Here is a 16,526-nt window from a genome sequence, read left to right on the forward strand (position 1 = left end):
TATTTCAGATATCATAAATTATATTATAAAATAATACAATGCATTATAAAATTAAGTATCGAATTCGTTTAATATTTGTATATAATATAATATAGGTATATGATTTTACTTCTCGTAAGAGTTTTGTTTTTCCATTTTCAGCACTATCAAATCATTACATACGGTATTTTAATTGTTGTAGGGGTCAACGTCTGAACTCTCATTATAAAGGAACTCTAGAGTCTAGACATTACAGTTAATGAAGGATTTATTATTTTATGGATCCATTTTATTTTATTTGAGTACATAATGTACCTATATGTATTATATTTCCGCTGTGTCGACTGCTAGCTGGTGTGATGTCAGCGCCAACTCTAGGGAGAAAGCAGAATCTGACGCTCTAGCTGGCTTGAAGGTCATTGAAATCGGTCCGGCTACATCAAAGGTACCGACGCGAGTGTCCATTCTTTATAATCCCTATTTGCTGGTGAGGCATTGTAAAGCAAAACGTAGTGTATAGATTTTTAGGCATATTAGGCGTTCTTAGGAAATAACCAAATACAATAGAATTTCTCATAGACAGTTCTCTTTCATTGACGCCATTTTCTAGCCTAGGCCAATTTTCAAAACCCACACAGCCAGCATATCAGTTGTTGCCAGCAGACCGTGTTAAGCTATCGTGAGGTGTTGTAAAGCAAAACGTAGTGTCACATCCCATTCTGTATGCACCCAGCCTTAGGAAGCAAACATAATACTCTTTGCTGTGATGAAATATATAAACAAATTTTTACGATCACATTTTTTCAGTAACGGTATGTCATTTTTCACTAACGGTATGTTTTCTGGCCATAGAAACCAGTGGTGGTATTCCATACCGTCTCACTCCCTCACCAAGTAACAGACTAAATACAAATGTATTATAAAAATACAAGTTTCTGAATTTTTAACCTTAGTTCGGAACTATTAATGTAATATTTCTGAGAACAATGAATACTGGTTTCAGGAGTACGATGTAGAAGAAGACGATAAGACTGCGCCAGCTCTGATGGCTACTCTTTTCCAGAGATATATGCAGGGAAACAAAACTCAATGATTTTTTCCCAAATGATGTTACAAATTTCACAGAATGCTAGAATTCTGCCTTGCATGGAACAGTGTTTGTTTAATTGATTTAGTAAGACAACTGTTTGGGTAAGGAGTCTTGCAACATTTTGGGGTTGCCTAAATGTTTATATTTTCCTGTAGCTGAAGTTGCGTGTTCATTAAAGTTTTGTGTGTTATTGCGCATCTTTTTTTGACAAGTTAGTAGTGCACAATTTCATTCCCACTGATGCTGATGCTACCGTGTGCTGCAATCCATTTGCATGCGATATTTCTCTTCAACCTGTAAAGGTTGTAGCACTACTCAGTAATATTTTAGTTTTCATTCTTGTAAAGGAATTAGTGAAGAATGCATGAATTCTAATTCACTGTCCAAATTTGTTGTAGTTTCCAGCTAGTTTATAAAAGAATAAGGTAAAAATAAACCAGGACAATTTTCTTGCAAAGTTACATAAGTAACTAAAGATTTGTGTAGGTTGTGTTTACTGAAAACGATTTGCTACTTAAGGTCTTTTCAGAATGTCTGATAGCTCCACAGTGAAATTAATATTTATATATACCCCAATGGGTTTCTTACCTTCATGTAAAGTAATAAAAATGTTTAGAGATTTCTTTTATATCATTAACGATCATCACAGACATGTCCGAATTTTAGGTCCTTGAGATTAGATACATCAATATTGCAAAGAGTAGAACAGCACTTCGTGATAAACCCTAAGATGTTGGCTTATATTTTTAAGTAGCGGTGTTATATTTAATCACATAGATTAATTTGGAATGAATTCTGAAATGCAATTTAGCTTAATTACCGAAATATTTAGGATTTGTACTTTTTCGAGTTTACATCTCCACAAAACATAGATCTTTTGTACACTGCTTCTTTAATACTAACACTCAAATTGAATGCTTCATTCATAGATGGTTGCTAACTAAAGAAAGACTACAAAGGAATCAAAAAAATTTCAGGACATGTAACTATGTGCATTGCTTTAATTACAATTCAGTCATTTTCGTCCAGTGTCTCAACTTAGCATAGTAAGGCCAACACTCGATTCTCTGAGGTTTATTAATGATCCATCATTAAATATCCATAGCTACTCACTAGACCTTTGTATACCTAATCAATAGCAATTTATTTTGCTGGATTAATCTGTTAATGTGTATTACCTGTAATATTTCTACATCTGATGCTATAAATAAATCTTTTCATAAAATTTTCATTGCTTGTGATATTATACATTTGTTTTTATTGCTCCAAGAAACACAGATTATAAAAATTAGAATGAATAAAGATAGTACTAATCAGATATTCTCACTCCAGTTTTCCTCCCCATCCTCCAATTTTCCATCACCAATACCACTACCACCACCACAACAATATTACAGATTATATTACAATCAGACGAGCAACACTAGAGACACACAGAAGTTTGAAATGAATTCAACTTTTCTTTTATTACATACTTTTATTGAATATGAAACAGCATCATATAACTGATATATACAAAGGCAAGTTTTTATTTCTTCTTGGATACACCAACAGTTCTTCCACGTCTTCCAGTTGTCTTTGTATGCTGACCACGGACTCTCAAGCTGTAAGAAATGAAGTAGTTCATATAAATGAAACTATAAATATATAATACATTAATTCTTAAGCTAATAAAGAAAACTAATTGGAAAATTGTGGATTCTAAATGAATCCCAATATCTTGATAGAAAAGTTTCACTATAGTTGAACCATGGCCTTGCCATCTCATGCAGGTTACATGGGCAGCAGCATATGCAAGTCTTACAGAGTAGATCCATTTTAGTCCACAGCACATCTAAGGTCATGCTTCAACCACCGTAGAACAGCTTCTACCAATGCCAATACCATCACCAATGTCTGTATTAGATATTACACTGTAGTAATGAATTAACACATTTTCAGTATATTTTAATACAAAAGTCATTCCGAAAGAAATGTCTATTTATTTTCATGGAAACTACAAATGATACACAGAGCATAACACTAAACAAAGCAAGGTTTCAACTACATACAGTTATCTTTTTCACATAGTCACCACTATCTGTTATGCACTTTGCAGTGATGAACAAGAGCCTGCACACCACGCTCATAAAAATCTGATCAGCAGAGGCAAGCCACTTCGTTACAGCTGCAATAATAGCATCCATGTCTGGAAAATGTTGCTACCCACACAATCCACCTTTCATATGCTCAAAGGTGCTAAGTCCGGACTATACATGGATGTGATAGGATAGTCCAGCAAATTTTGCAACGTGCTCAGTGGTCGCGAAACTGGTGTGGGGCCTGGCCTTATCGCATTGCAAGCAAAAGGTTTTCTTCTCTGGCCTACTCTGGAAATTCAGGCTTTCAAACTTAACCAGAATTGACAGTTTCTCCAGGCTCCAGGGCATCCAAAAGAATCACACCCCGCCTATCCCAGAAGACTGTCACTTTCGCCATTGTTAAAACGCACTACTCATGGCTTTACTGTCCTCACATCCACTGCATGCCTTTGGATCGACAACCCTTGTAGTAATCAGTACAAGCAAAAAATTGTGTTGACCAATGTAAATGAAGATATAAAGTATACTACTAATAAATTAAGCATGAAAGAAAATGTCCATTTTCTCTAATATTTAACCATGATTAAAAGACACTCTGAATTATGAAGAGTTTCATCAAACATACAATACCTACATTTTCTTTGTTTTTTAAGAACAGACTTTTTCAGGACAAATTTGTATGGTCTGGAGCACTGTGCTCTTCATGCCCAGGGGCATGTATAAACTTGCACAAGTTGATTGCAAATAACCACAGTTACTTTAAATTTTCAGACAAGTTCGAGGCAGAAAATTTAGACAATTTTCGGTAGTTAAAAAATTCAAGAAAATACTTAGATCTAAGAAGTGAAACCCCGATCCTTCGTTTTTTGGGGAACAGGAAGTAAAAACGATAAATACGGGAAAACGAAAATACCGAGAACCATAAAAATTACTGTATTTAGGCGTATAATAGATGCAGAGTTATGAAAGTATCCCACTGTTCCCTAGATGATTTAAGAGGGAATACCCACATAATCAATGCATTTAATTTTTAATAATAATCATAAATGATATGAAATCATAATGGACGTGACTCACAATATTTTATTCTTGTTTGTGAACTTGCGATAAAAATCTATTGTTTGCTTAAATAGAGTATAAGCAGTGAAAAATATAGTGGGACTGCGTTAGTGTTAATGCAGTTTCTGTGGGTACCTCTTTGTTACTTGTTAGCTTAAAGAACAAGTTTAAGCCCCCTCACCACGTCAAGGTGAGTACCTACTGATCAAAATACTCATTTCTCATGAAAAACAAGAACTGAAAAGACTACAGTGGACTTTATGTTGTCAGCAAACAACTGGATACATTAAAGAAGATTGAGTAAATAGGGTATATAACCGAATGGTTAGTGATTACACTGCACCTTTATTAGACCATTATGTACATTATTTCTTGCAGAAAAAAATTTGCAATTAGCTTTCGTTTCGTGCACACTTTATGCCTCAATTCTATAGTGAATTTCTGATATGAACGATACTGAAGTAAACAGAAAGGTGGAGTTTTATCACCTCCCACACCATCATACCAAGTCATGAGAGTGATGGAAATTAGTGTTCCTTACGAGATGTTGGTTGTTACTGATAATTTAGACAAATGAAGTATGTGAAAATCATTAATCTAGATTCGTGATATGTTCAGAATACAGATATGTGTTACCACAAACCCATTCCCATAAAATTAATACTACTGTTTAAAGTACACAGGCTTCCATTACCCCATACTGTTGCATTACATGCAACTAGAAGCTGTGTCACAAATTAGGTCTATATCACATGAAAATAATGCCGAACCTTTTCTAGTTTTTAGTAACCCTACAAAGATACTTTTCCTGTATGTATCTAAGCATATGAACATGTACTGAGCATAAACAATGTACAGAAACTGTGGAGATCAGCAACTGTGTTGTAGCACAGCTGACTCTAAACAAGTCATAGCATTAAGACGATATAACTCGTTAGGTAAGACGACTGCGTAACAGTAGCGGCTCCTGTGTATTTCTTAAGAGGAGGAAAGAAGTTAACAGCACAAAATGACACCTTCTTGAATGAAACATGCTACAAATTAGCCTATATGCATACATATAAGACCAGGTAGTGTTGGGGTTGGCCTTCCCTTCTATATAGCAATAATCTGTTCTTGTAAACTGAGTTTCCTAAATTTTCCAAAATATATTATGTTTTCACTTCCACTCATTGTTGAATAATTGCACAAATTAACAATTACAAGGAAATTCACAGCCTCGCAGCATTATTTGAGCACACTACAGCATCACACGTGTTGGAAGAGACTATAGCTACTAACACGTAACCGGAATTGTTTTATGGAAATGGGAAATAATCTGAGGAACTAAGAACACTGCACCCACCCACGTGGTCTGTGTTGCCACATGCACATTTTACAAGTTCAGTATCACATGCTTTTGAATAATGTCAGTTCTTGTAGTCATACTACCATTATTGTTCAAAGCTGCCGGTGGCCGATTAATTTTTTATGTTAAAAATAATGTAGTTTGGAGTACCTACTTTCAATTTCAAATATATTTGTACAAAACTGACAACTTGGCTGTTGCCCTGTCTAGTACACAATGAATGGAAGTGAATTTCAGGGGCCAAAAAGATCTGTGATACTAACATAGAACTACTTCCTCTCTGTTTTATATAAACCCAATTAACTTTCAAATACCATTGAAAGTTTCAAACAATGAATAGTAGCCTATATAAAGTGCAATGAATATGTTTTATTTATAATTTTAAAAAAGTTTATATGGTGTCTTTCATAGTGTTGCATTAAAATTGTTTTTTGTGCCTCCTCCTAGATGTGTTATAGTCTGGTTGAATACACCATCGTTATATAATCACTCTTACTCTCTTAGTGATTACACTGCGGTAGTGAGGTTACTGCACGACCAGTCGGTTTCTATTTCCCACCTATGACTGATTCAGAGGAGGAACTCCTCCCTAACCGTTCATTTACTTGCTTTAAAACTCTGCTTCTTTCTCTGGCCGCTAGTGTGCTGTTGTCTGTGTGTGTTAACTGCAGTAAAGGAGGAATGGATTGACTTTCCTCCACACAAACAATCTCGCATCTTTCTCACAGTTTTCCAGCAGCAAATGAGTGCGCGTCGTTTAAAACTCGCTCAACCGAGGTTTTCTTATAGCTGTGAACTTAAAAATTATCAAATCTTTCTCGAATTTCAAGACATATTTTATTTGGCATATACTTTCAAAAGAAGAAAAATTTGAGGACGTTCCTTCCTTCCCTCCCCTGAGGAACCGCCACTGCTGCGTAATATATTCCATAATAATACTGTATCAAGTGTTTATACACCTTCACATAGTTCTTGTGTGAAAAAATATGATTAATCATTAAGTTAATATAAAATTGCATTTCTTTTCAGAATCTAATACCTGTCTTCATAGCACAGATTACACACGTAGGGCCGTATTCATAGACATTTTTAGCGCGGGTTTCCGGTGGATGATCAGCGTTTTTCGTATTCATAAACCAGTGTTAGCGATAGGATATGATTTGAATTCTGTACAAGTAACCAGTGGATAGCCGAGGTTAGTTTAGTATGCTCGTAGCGCGTGCTGCAAAATGTCAATGAATAGCACCCATAGTAACTAATTTCCACATTAACAGACTATATGAAATGCACTTGAGGAGTTCGCACACTGCACTCTGATAACGAATCACGTCACGTATCATGGTGGCATAATACATTTTACGTTTCTCCACCAAGTTTTATACAGCTTCCGGGTCACAATCTTCTGCATCCTCTTGCTTCAAAGATAATAATGAAGGCAAAAAGTTCCCTTTTCAAAATAAAATAAAATTATCCATGCAGAAAAACATGAAGTCGGGACTGTGATTTCTGAACGATCGATGTGATAAAACGATAATTCAGGAAACAATAGAATAGGGGAAAAAATAACGTTATTTACATGAGACTATTTCCGGGACGAAAGAAAAGCAGAAGAACGTCGCCTTTCCACACTGGTAACCCGGATTCGAATTCCAGTGGGTTCAACTGGAATTTGTGGTGGGCAAAAACAGTGTTTGGTGCTAGGTTTTCGTGGGATACTCCCATTTCCCCTACCAGTATTCCACAATTGCTTCATAATTATTCGTCATCATACAGTGTTATGTAGTTCACTTCCTATGGTGCACCAAGGACAATGCCTTCATGGTCGCTGAAAGAACTACAAGTTTTGGCACGTCACCCACTAAATGAATGACGCAAGTCAAGTGCCCGCTATTAGTAGATAATCTTTTTTGTATTAAAAGTTGAAATTTTGATAGTGAAAACTCGAAAGAGGGAAAGTTATTGTAGTTTTCAATCTAATGTGCTTGCAATTTTAGCAAAGAATGCACTGTTGAGGCTATATACTGGTATGAGCCTCAATGAGAACGGAAAATGTGCTGTTGCTACATGTACAGTAGTGGCAAAAAAAACCGGATCAACCCTTGTAGCCGATTTCAGAGCCTTGTTCACTCCAGAGCACGATAGACTGGTAACTAAGACTTTCGTGGTTCGAATCCTGCCTGGGAAGGAAACTTTTTTTTGTTCCTTATTCAAATTTATTCCCAATACTTTTTGATTGCTGGTAAAGTTCATGTTCTGGGAATAATAAGTTAATTAAGTAGTAAAATATCACTGCAATCAAAAAGTATTGGGAATAAATTTGAATAAGGAACAAAAAAAAAAAGTTTCCTTCCCAGGCAGGATTCGAACCACGAAAGTCTTAGCTACCAGTCTATCGTGCTCTGGAGTGAACAAGGCTCTGGAATCACCTACAAGGGTCGGTCCAGCTTTTTTTGCCACTACTGTACAATGAAAAACAAACATGTATCACTTCAACCGCTTTTTGCCATGTAATATTGAATCATGTGCTTAACAAACAAACATGAGCATCGCCACTTCCAGGGTCTAATAATTTAGTTCTGCCAATTTAATGGTTCTAGCAGATTTTAGATACCTTTTATTGAACGAAGAAAAATTATAAATTTTCTATTATTTTTGTGCCGGGTTTAGCAGTTGCTTTAACTTCTCACAGTGACAAAGGAACATTTCTTTACATTAACAGCAAAAACTCAGAGAAATTTTATTCTGGCCTGGTGGTTTTCCGTAAAATTGTACCGGCAACAATGCTAATTATCAATTTGTAATTTACATGGTACAGCAGGTGTCTGCAATAACGTGAATGCTCCACTTAAGGCAAAATGCAGTTTTCCATTCTTACTGAGACTCTACCAGTGTACAGCGTAAACAGTGCATTCTACATCAAACATTCAGACACATTAGATTAAAAAAAAAAATCTCTCTCTCTGTATTTGCAGCAACTCCCCCCCCCCTTTTTCATTTTTCACTACCTGCATTAATAATGGAGTTTATCTATGGTGCTGGACTTTTAAATCAATCTATGTAATACAATCAATATTCAGTATTAACAATTAACAAAGTAGAATTCCAAAAAATTCATGATATTGTTTGTTGCAGATTTAACGCGAAATAATAAATCCTTATAGCACAAAATAAACTGAACAGTTTGCAATCAGCTTCACAGAAAAAGGAAATGGCCAATGAACTTTTTTCTAAATCCAATGGTGGATGCTGACTTTGCACCATTCATCCAAGTGTACTCTTCTAGGAGAGACATGCTGTAACTACACAAATTTTTTTGTTGACATAGCATTACCCTCAGTGCATCATTTTGGAGGCACCACATAAGTAACGAAGCAATGGTGCAAAGTTTGTAGGAAAAGTGAGAGTAACCCAAGAAAACCTATCACCAAGGACTAACCTTGTGCACTACAAATTCCACTTGGATCCACTTGATATTCTAATTTGAGTTATGAACATGGAAAATCAACAATCTAGCCATCTGGCTAATAGTGCACCTGGATAATCCTTATCTATTCTCAGAACTCACCCCCAGTAATGTCGCATACCACGGTGAGCACGGATCTTCTTCAGCCTTTCAAGATCTTCACGTAGTTTACTGTCAAGGTAGCTGGATGTAAGCTGTAAAATAACATTTAACATATTACATACATACAATGGAATTTTTAATTTTATGTTTCAAAATATAAAATATATAGGCTGTGAAACATAACGTAATGCTTTCCCAAATTATGATTTTTTAATATTACACTCATAACACAAAAACAGTAACAAGTAAATTTTGATATGCAATAGTATTTGTCTCCCAATTTACATAAAATACACTCAAATCCAAGTCCTACTAATGTTGTGTTTATGATTCTTTCCTCTTTAATTTGGTTAGTAAATAGGTACGTGATTTCACAGCCCAGATATATTTTGTTTGTAATTCTTTCTCTCTAATTTTGTGAGTAAATAGGTACCAGTATGCAATTTCACAGCCTAAAATTCTTTACAGGATAAAATCCTATGTCTGTCCCTCCCCCAAACTTCTGATAGTATTATTTGGCATGTTATTAGGATAACAATGATTCTATTGTTACTTCAACAGTCAATGTGTTAAATTTGAATGTTAAAATTAGGATTATCGGATCTATTTGATAGTACAACATGTTCGTCTATTTATGCACAAATGTTACTTTACATATGCCAAAACTGATTTTCAATTCTTTGCAGAAAATCCCTTCCCCAGCATTATCTTAATAAGATAATGCACTTACCTGAGAGAATTTGCCATCTACAATGTCCTTTTGTCTATTCAGAAACCAATCTGGAATTTTGTATTGCCTAGGATTGGACATGATTGTTACGATTTTTTCCACCTGTAAATAAATGAAAAAGTACCAAACATTAAATTACGATTATATATTATAAACAATATTGGTACTTCTCGAAATATTGTTACTTCTGAAGTGTCGCATAAGAATTATCATCACTTATCCATGAAAGGAAAGTTCTGATAACTATATGCCCTTACTATAGCACAGGCTACCAGCTACACATACAATGAAACTATATGAGAGCCGTTTACTGTGCAATATGAAAATGTTACATGCAGTCGTCATTAATGCCCATGTGCATCAACGTCGGTTAGTGTAACTACTGGTTAAAATTGCCACCTACTCCCTGGTTAAGCATTTTTACAGTGCATCTATCTTGGTTAAAACTTAGATAGGAGATCAACCACAGTAATCTCTAGCTGGCCATATTCGAGCGGTTACAGAAGATAACCAGTGATTAGTAAGCCAAGTAAAACAAGATGGCGGCAAGATCCACAGGTGATTATTTCGAAGACATTATTGCACAGTACTTGAATTACTTGGATAGAGATGATGGCAAGCATTTAGAGTTTCTTTAGTGGAAAGAGAGAATTCTTACGAGAAATTAGATGACAGAAAATTTCAGAAGGGATTTCGTTTATCAAAATCTACAATGTCATTTCTGCGTCAACAAATGGGTCACTTAAAATAACACAGAAACAGTCATATTTCTCCTATGGATCAGCTGCTTATATTACATTTCTATGCAACTGATATTTTCTGTATTTTAAAGGGAAACACTCTATCTCTTTCTCTACGTTACTGGCTGAACAAAGAGATGTTATGTATGGATCTTAGAATATTCCACACAGTTCCCCATTATGAATGGGGTCCTGGATCATACACACATTCATACTAATCTTCTATATTCTTTTCTATCTTTTTCATATATATTATAATTAAATATAGCAATTAAGTTTATCAATACTTCAAACTCATTTGAGATATAATTTTTGCATTTAATTTTCAATTGTGTACGATTTTAACCTAACTGCACTGAAAAACAAAGAAATGCAACTCGCAAACATAACAGTGCCCAAAGGCAACAAATGCAACGCGAAAATATAAGACATGTTCGTTTCCATGTAGAATGGAGTAAGCACAGCCATTTTTTAAGATGTTTACTATTTTCTTTGCAGAGGAATAGATGCTTTCCTTTAGTCATTTTGTAGAAACAGTGTATCATCATAGACTTTACGCTGGTTAAATGAGGTGTCAGCTAACCATGTTTAAGTAATCAGTGATTATGAATGGTGCACAGAAATTACATTTTAACTATGCAGCCATTCCATGCAGATGGGTGTGACATTTGCATAAAATTTTTAACTAGTTTACTGACCCCCGACTTTTTGCAGTACATGCTACAAAGCTCATACCTGGATCACAGTGTAACACATTAAATCTTGCACCTGCTGTGTAATTATTGTCGCAGAATTCTAATTATACTTAAGATAGCAACATCGTAAATGTCCGAAGAAAGGTGTGACAAAAATATGCATTTGCAGAGAACACTTCTAATGAAAACAAGAAAACTCTGTGAACTTACATCTTGAGAATTTTTTGTACTAAAAGTTATTTAATGTTATAAATGTTTCCTGTAATAATTGCACACTTATACGTGGATCACAACATTTTAAAAATAATCAGGCATAGGATGGGCGTGACACTTTTCAGGTGGACGGGTGTGACGCTGTGAAGTTATATTTGGCCTATGTGTTGTATATCAAAATAATTAAAATTTAAAACTAAAAATGATCCATGATACTAAATTAAATAGTAGTAATTGTAATAAAATATTTTAACAACAAACATAAACATAGGAATCAACTGAAGTAGTACTTAGTTCTAAGATTGTTCATGAACATCAATACTTCTAGAAAAATACATAACAGAGTCTTGTTTCCTGTAATCTTTATAGTTGGTTCTGAAAGAAAACCTATCAACTATTCATATAAAACATAAAACACATCATTTTAGAGTCGACGGCAATTCGGAAAGCAGTAGTCTGCTAGCGTTTACGTCGAGAGAGAAAGATAGAGAGAGCAAGGCAACTTACAACATTGCCACATTATACTTCAAGCGCACGTGCAATACAAATAGCGCAGGAGAGAATTTAAATTATCAAAAGACAATAATGATCTTAGTCATTGATTACTGTAAGCATGACACCAAACAAATCCTCTTTCCTTTAGTAACAATATTCTTTGCAAGTTTCTCAATCCCACACCACATGCTTCTGCAGTTGTTTCTTGCACGTTGGCAATGTTGCAGTCAGCATCAAGATGGCCAGCAGCAATCTGCTCGTCAACGTTTTTAAAATAATTATACACCTTACACACTATTTTCCGTGCCTGTCTGAGCAATACTTGTCTTTTTACAGTCTCTTCTTCCATTTATTTATCTTACACATACAAAGTAAATGTTAGTTTTACTTATTCAATGTATTGAAACACTCACACGTGAACAAACGAACTCTGGAAGTACTTGTTATAGACTGAATTCTGATTGGTTCTACTATACAAGTTTGTGACGTCACATACCAGAAATGCTATGGCGCATGTAGCAGCTGACTGCCTTCCGAAATGCCGTCTAGTCTAATCGATTGTGAAAATGTGTTTTCTCCGTCACACAATCTCAAGCACATAATTTTAACTTCATCTTCTTCAGCTGCCAGAACCTCATTCCAAGATTTCTTCCTTTTCTTGAACACTGTACTTGGAACATCTGGATTTTCTTCCAAAAATTTTTCAATAACAGCCTGTTTTTTACTTGGGCTTCACTCTTTTAACTGCCTTACAAAGTAACTGCACACACTCGTAAGAACCAAGCTCAGGAGTTCCATTTCCAGCCTTTGCCTACTGCTTTCGTCTACCTTTCAGCATCCTTACGTTCTTTGGCCTTCAGTTTGTTCCTGTCTGCAGATAAACATTTCTTTGCATTTGCTCGCCTCTTCCTATCTCTCTCCCTTTCCTTCAACAAGTAAACTTTTTTGGCTTCATTTTCATTCAGTTTCTTTCTCCAATTTTGTTTTGACGTTTTCCACTTTTCTGTAGACTTATTCATATACGAATAATAATAAGAATAAAAGCATTTGAAATGTCATGTTTTGGAGCAAGAACAAAATTCATTCATATTTTTTTAAAAATATCCTTATTTGTGAGAATGAGCTTATATGACATGAACACATACAACCACCCAAGTCTACTACAAAATTCAACTGAATATAATTTAATTCACTTTTCCATAGGTAATAGTAAATAAAGTTTAAGTAACCTCAGTCATACTCTGTAGGACGGGTGTGACAGACATTAACCAGAGCTTTATTATGTCTTAATTCTAGATAAAGCAAAAGTAATATTCAGATTGTATTGACCAGTGACTGAAACTTACTTCTGTAAACTTTTATTTCTTTTATAGTTTCTTATTAACAAATAAAATAAACTTCAGAGTAATTTTTGAGACAGGTGTGACACAACTGTTATCATTAATATAAATAAAACTCGTTGTCTACCTCACCTGCTTTTAGAATAAATTTCTAAAAGGAGAAAGAAAACTACTGCTGTAGATAAGATGACACCATATCAGCTGATTGATGAAAAGAAGGAACAATTCAAGGACTCTACACATAGATCATTTTTCACACTGAAGTTCAGCATGTGCACACTTCACATTTGTTCACAAATACAGTGAACTAAGTTGTTGAACTTATTTCTGCTGTAAAATATAAATAATAAGGGTTTATTATTATTAGTCTTCAGAAAGAAGAACTTTAACCACTTCCCTGATTAACCTGAGTTAACTCGGGTTGCTACCTGCCGTCAATATTTATTAACCCGAGTTAACTCGTGAGAGACCCATTTTTGCTGCTAAGGATTATTATCCCGAATTTATACGTTTTCATCATTTCATTAACCTTTTCCTCACTAGATGCCTACAGAAGTTAGTGATATTGCTACATCTGGTGGTGTGTTTTGTACTTCTTCCTTGAGAGTGGAATTCTATGCTCATATAGCATTCACATACAGTTATCATTAGATGCTAGTTAGTTTTGGCGGTTTCTGTTTGTGTTTAGTGTTTTGTTGTGCTGTTTTGTGTAAAGATGAATCAAGTTAGTGATTCCGAAAGTTTTGATCTGGAATATATTCCTGTAAAAGAGTAGGCAGTGAAACATCGGTATCAGAAGACGAAATTACAGACCAACATACGGATTCATATCAGTTGATGTCGCGTCTGTTCGACAGTGGTTTGAAGAGAAGACATCTGGCACCATTTCTTCTGCACCTCTGAAGTTCCCATTCACAGCTGCGTCTTCCCTGAATTTTAACACTGTTTCTGATAACGATAATTTTCAATGTTTTAAATTATTCTTTGATAATGACCTCATCAACATTATATTCGACGAGATGATTCAGTGTGCTAATAAGTGTTCACAGAATGCTGAAAATAATTCGTGGCGGCCCACTACAGACTCTGAAATAAGTATACTTTTGGGCACAGATATTGCAGAACATTATTCACAAACCTGAAGAACAGATGTACTTGTACAAATATTCAATGACTGCTACATCAAATATGCTCTCATATAGGAGATTTGTCGAATTCAAAAATTCCTGCACTTCACCAATAATGAGGACTACGATCTGGAAACCCGCCCAAATCTAAAATTGAATAGTCTGGCCTATTTTTCGGAATCTTGAAGACAAATACACTCCCGACAGAGATGTCATCATCGAAGAGAGCCTGTTGTTTTATATGGGGTGACTAGGGTGTGTATATATCACTAAAGCGAGCCAGGTTTGGGATAAAGACATATATACTCTGTGAATCTAAGAGTGGGTATGTTTAGTTCAATATAATTTACATTGGAAAAGAAACCGTTCTTGATAACGACTACAAGGATATTCCAATGTCTATCCAACTAGTCATGACACTCATAAAGCCTTTACTTGGCCGGGACTATTTTCTTACAACTGACAATTTTACACGTCACCCCAGTTATCCAACATTCATTTCACACAATACAGACACTTACAGGGCTGTGAGAATGAGTAGGAAAGAGATGTCACCAGGAATGAAGACAACAAAGCTGAAGAAGGGCGAAACTGCACCCTTCCTTCCAGAGGGGCAAGAACATTACCCTCAGGTTAAAGGATAAAAAAGTTGTGGTGCTTCTTAGCACAAAACACAGTGAGAAGATGGTCGTCATCAAGGATGATTTGAAGGCGAAAATGCTGGTCAACTATAACAACTCAATGGGAGGAGCCGACAAGGTAGACAGCACTTGGCAGCTTATCCAGTCCCGCGAAAGAGTGGAAAGCAATATTATATGACGATCTTCTTTCATCTTCTCAAGTTGGCCCATTTTGTATAAGATATCTGAAGGCAGGAACATCCTTGGGCTATCGAATGGTCGTAATTGGTAAGATTTTCGAAAAATACACCCCGAAGGCTCAAGGCAGGATGGCCAGGAAAATCACCTAACCCAGGCTTAGGAGTAGACATTTTCCATAAGTTATTCCACGAAGTCTGAAGAACAACAATCCAACCCGACTGTTTCATGTATAGTATTGTGAGAGACGCGAAATAAAAACAAATTCGACACGAGAGCAGATACTATTGTCCGAAATGCAATGTGCCAAAAAAAAACATAAGTTGGTAAATAGTTCAGGGAAAAAATCAAAGTGGGACAATTACCAGAGCTGGAATCAAGGTACTAGGGATAATAATTCAGGTATGAATGTATGTTTATTTTATAGTGATTTTATAGGTATGTAAGAAAATTAATGATGTACAGTGATTCTGTAATATTAAAAACCTCTATACAAAAATAAAAATATGATTCTTTTTTTTTCTTCACAAAATTGGTAAAATATATAGTAAGGGAAGAGGTTAAAAAATAAATGTTCAGGCTCAGGTTAGCATGGAATGGCAGTATGGTTACTGTTTAACTGTCATTTCACATGATTACTGCATTTTTAACTGATATTGATGCCCTTCGCCATAAAGGTTATAAAAAACACTGGATCAAATTAGAATAGTCAGCTTTGTTGAGATTAATTTCAGTATATGATAAAACAGAACTTAAATACTGGAATTCCTAAAGTAATACATAAACAGTGGTACTGTGACTATTACTGTATTTTCTCGAATATCGCGCATAATTTTTTTTCCCGAAAATGCAAGTAAAAAATACGGGTGTAGTGCACGCCATTATCTTCCCACATGGGTATTTCAATTGTTGACATTGTTAAATGGCGTTTGGATTATCAGTACATGTGTCAGAATTAAGTTAAAGTGTGATAAACTGATAAGTGTATTATAGTTTGTGCATCTTATATTTTCAATTCTGAAAATGAGTACCATTGAAGGCATGAGAATGCGATTCTTTGCTTGCAGCAAGAAACTTAAAATCATCGAAGAGGATAAACACGGATATTGTGAAAAGTGCTATTAATCTTGTCGGGTATCATTTAAATGGCCTATTAAGCACGACAACTGACAACTGGATGCACATAGAATGAGTTTGAAATGCATTTTGTTTCAAGATATAATGTATTTTATCCATGACCATAACG

The 16,526-nt window shown here is 35.2% G+C and overlaps 2 protein-coding genes across 2 annotated transcripts in view; one reads left to right on the forward strand and one right to left on the reverse strand.

Annotated features, from left to right (window-relative positions):
- LOC138702780 (short transient receptor potential channel 5-like) overlaps window positions 1–2,370 on the forward strand; it is a 190,225-nt gene extending 187,855 nt beyond the window's left edge. Inside the window, exon 14 of the mRNA XM_069830080.1 lies at window positions 983–2,370. Coding sequence (XP_069686181.1) covers window positions 983–1,072 — 90 coding nt within the window. The 3' untranslated portion in view covers window positions 1,073–2,370. The remainder of the gene's footprint in view (window positions 1–982) is intronic.
- Window positions 2,371–2,526: 156 nt separating this feature from the next.
- The window catches only part of RpS18 (ribosomal protein S18), a 36,180-nt gene continuing 22,180 nt past the window's right edge, over window positions 2,527–16,526 (reverse strand). Inside the window, exons 3-5 of the mRNA XM_069831138.1 lie at window positions 9,853–9,954; window positions 9,123–9,214; window positions 2,527–2,673 (exon numbers count right to left, since the gene is read on the reverse strand). Coding sequence (XP_069687239.1) covers window positions 2,598–2,673; window positions 9,123–9,214; window positions 9,853–9,954 — 270 coding nt within the window. The 3' untranslated portion in view covers window positions 2,527–2,597. The remainder of the gene's footprint in view (window positions 2,674–9,122; window positions 9,215–9,852; window positions 9,955–16,526) is intronic.

Source organism: Periplaneta americana, chromosome 7, assembly GCF_040183065.1.
Source record: "Periplaneta americana isolate PAMFEO1 chromosome 7, P.americana_PAMFEO1_priV1, whole genome shotgun sequence".
NCBI classification, from domain to species: Eukaryota; Metazoa; Arthropoda; class Insecta; order Blattodea; family Blattidae; genus Periplaneta; species Periplaneta americana.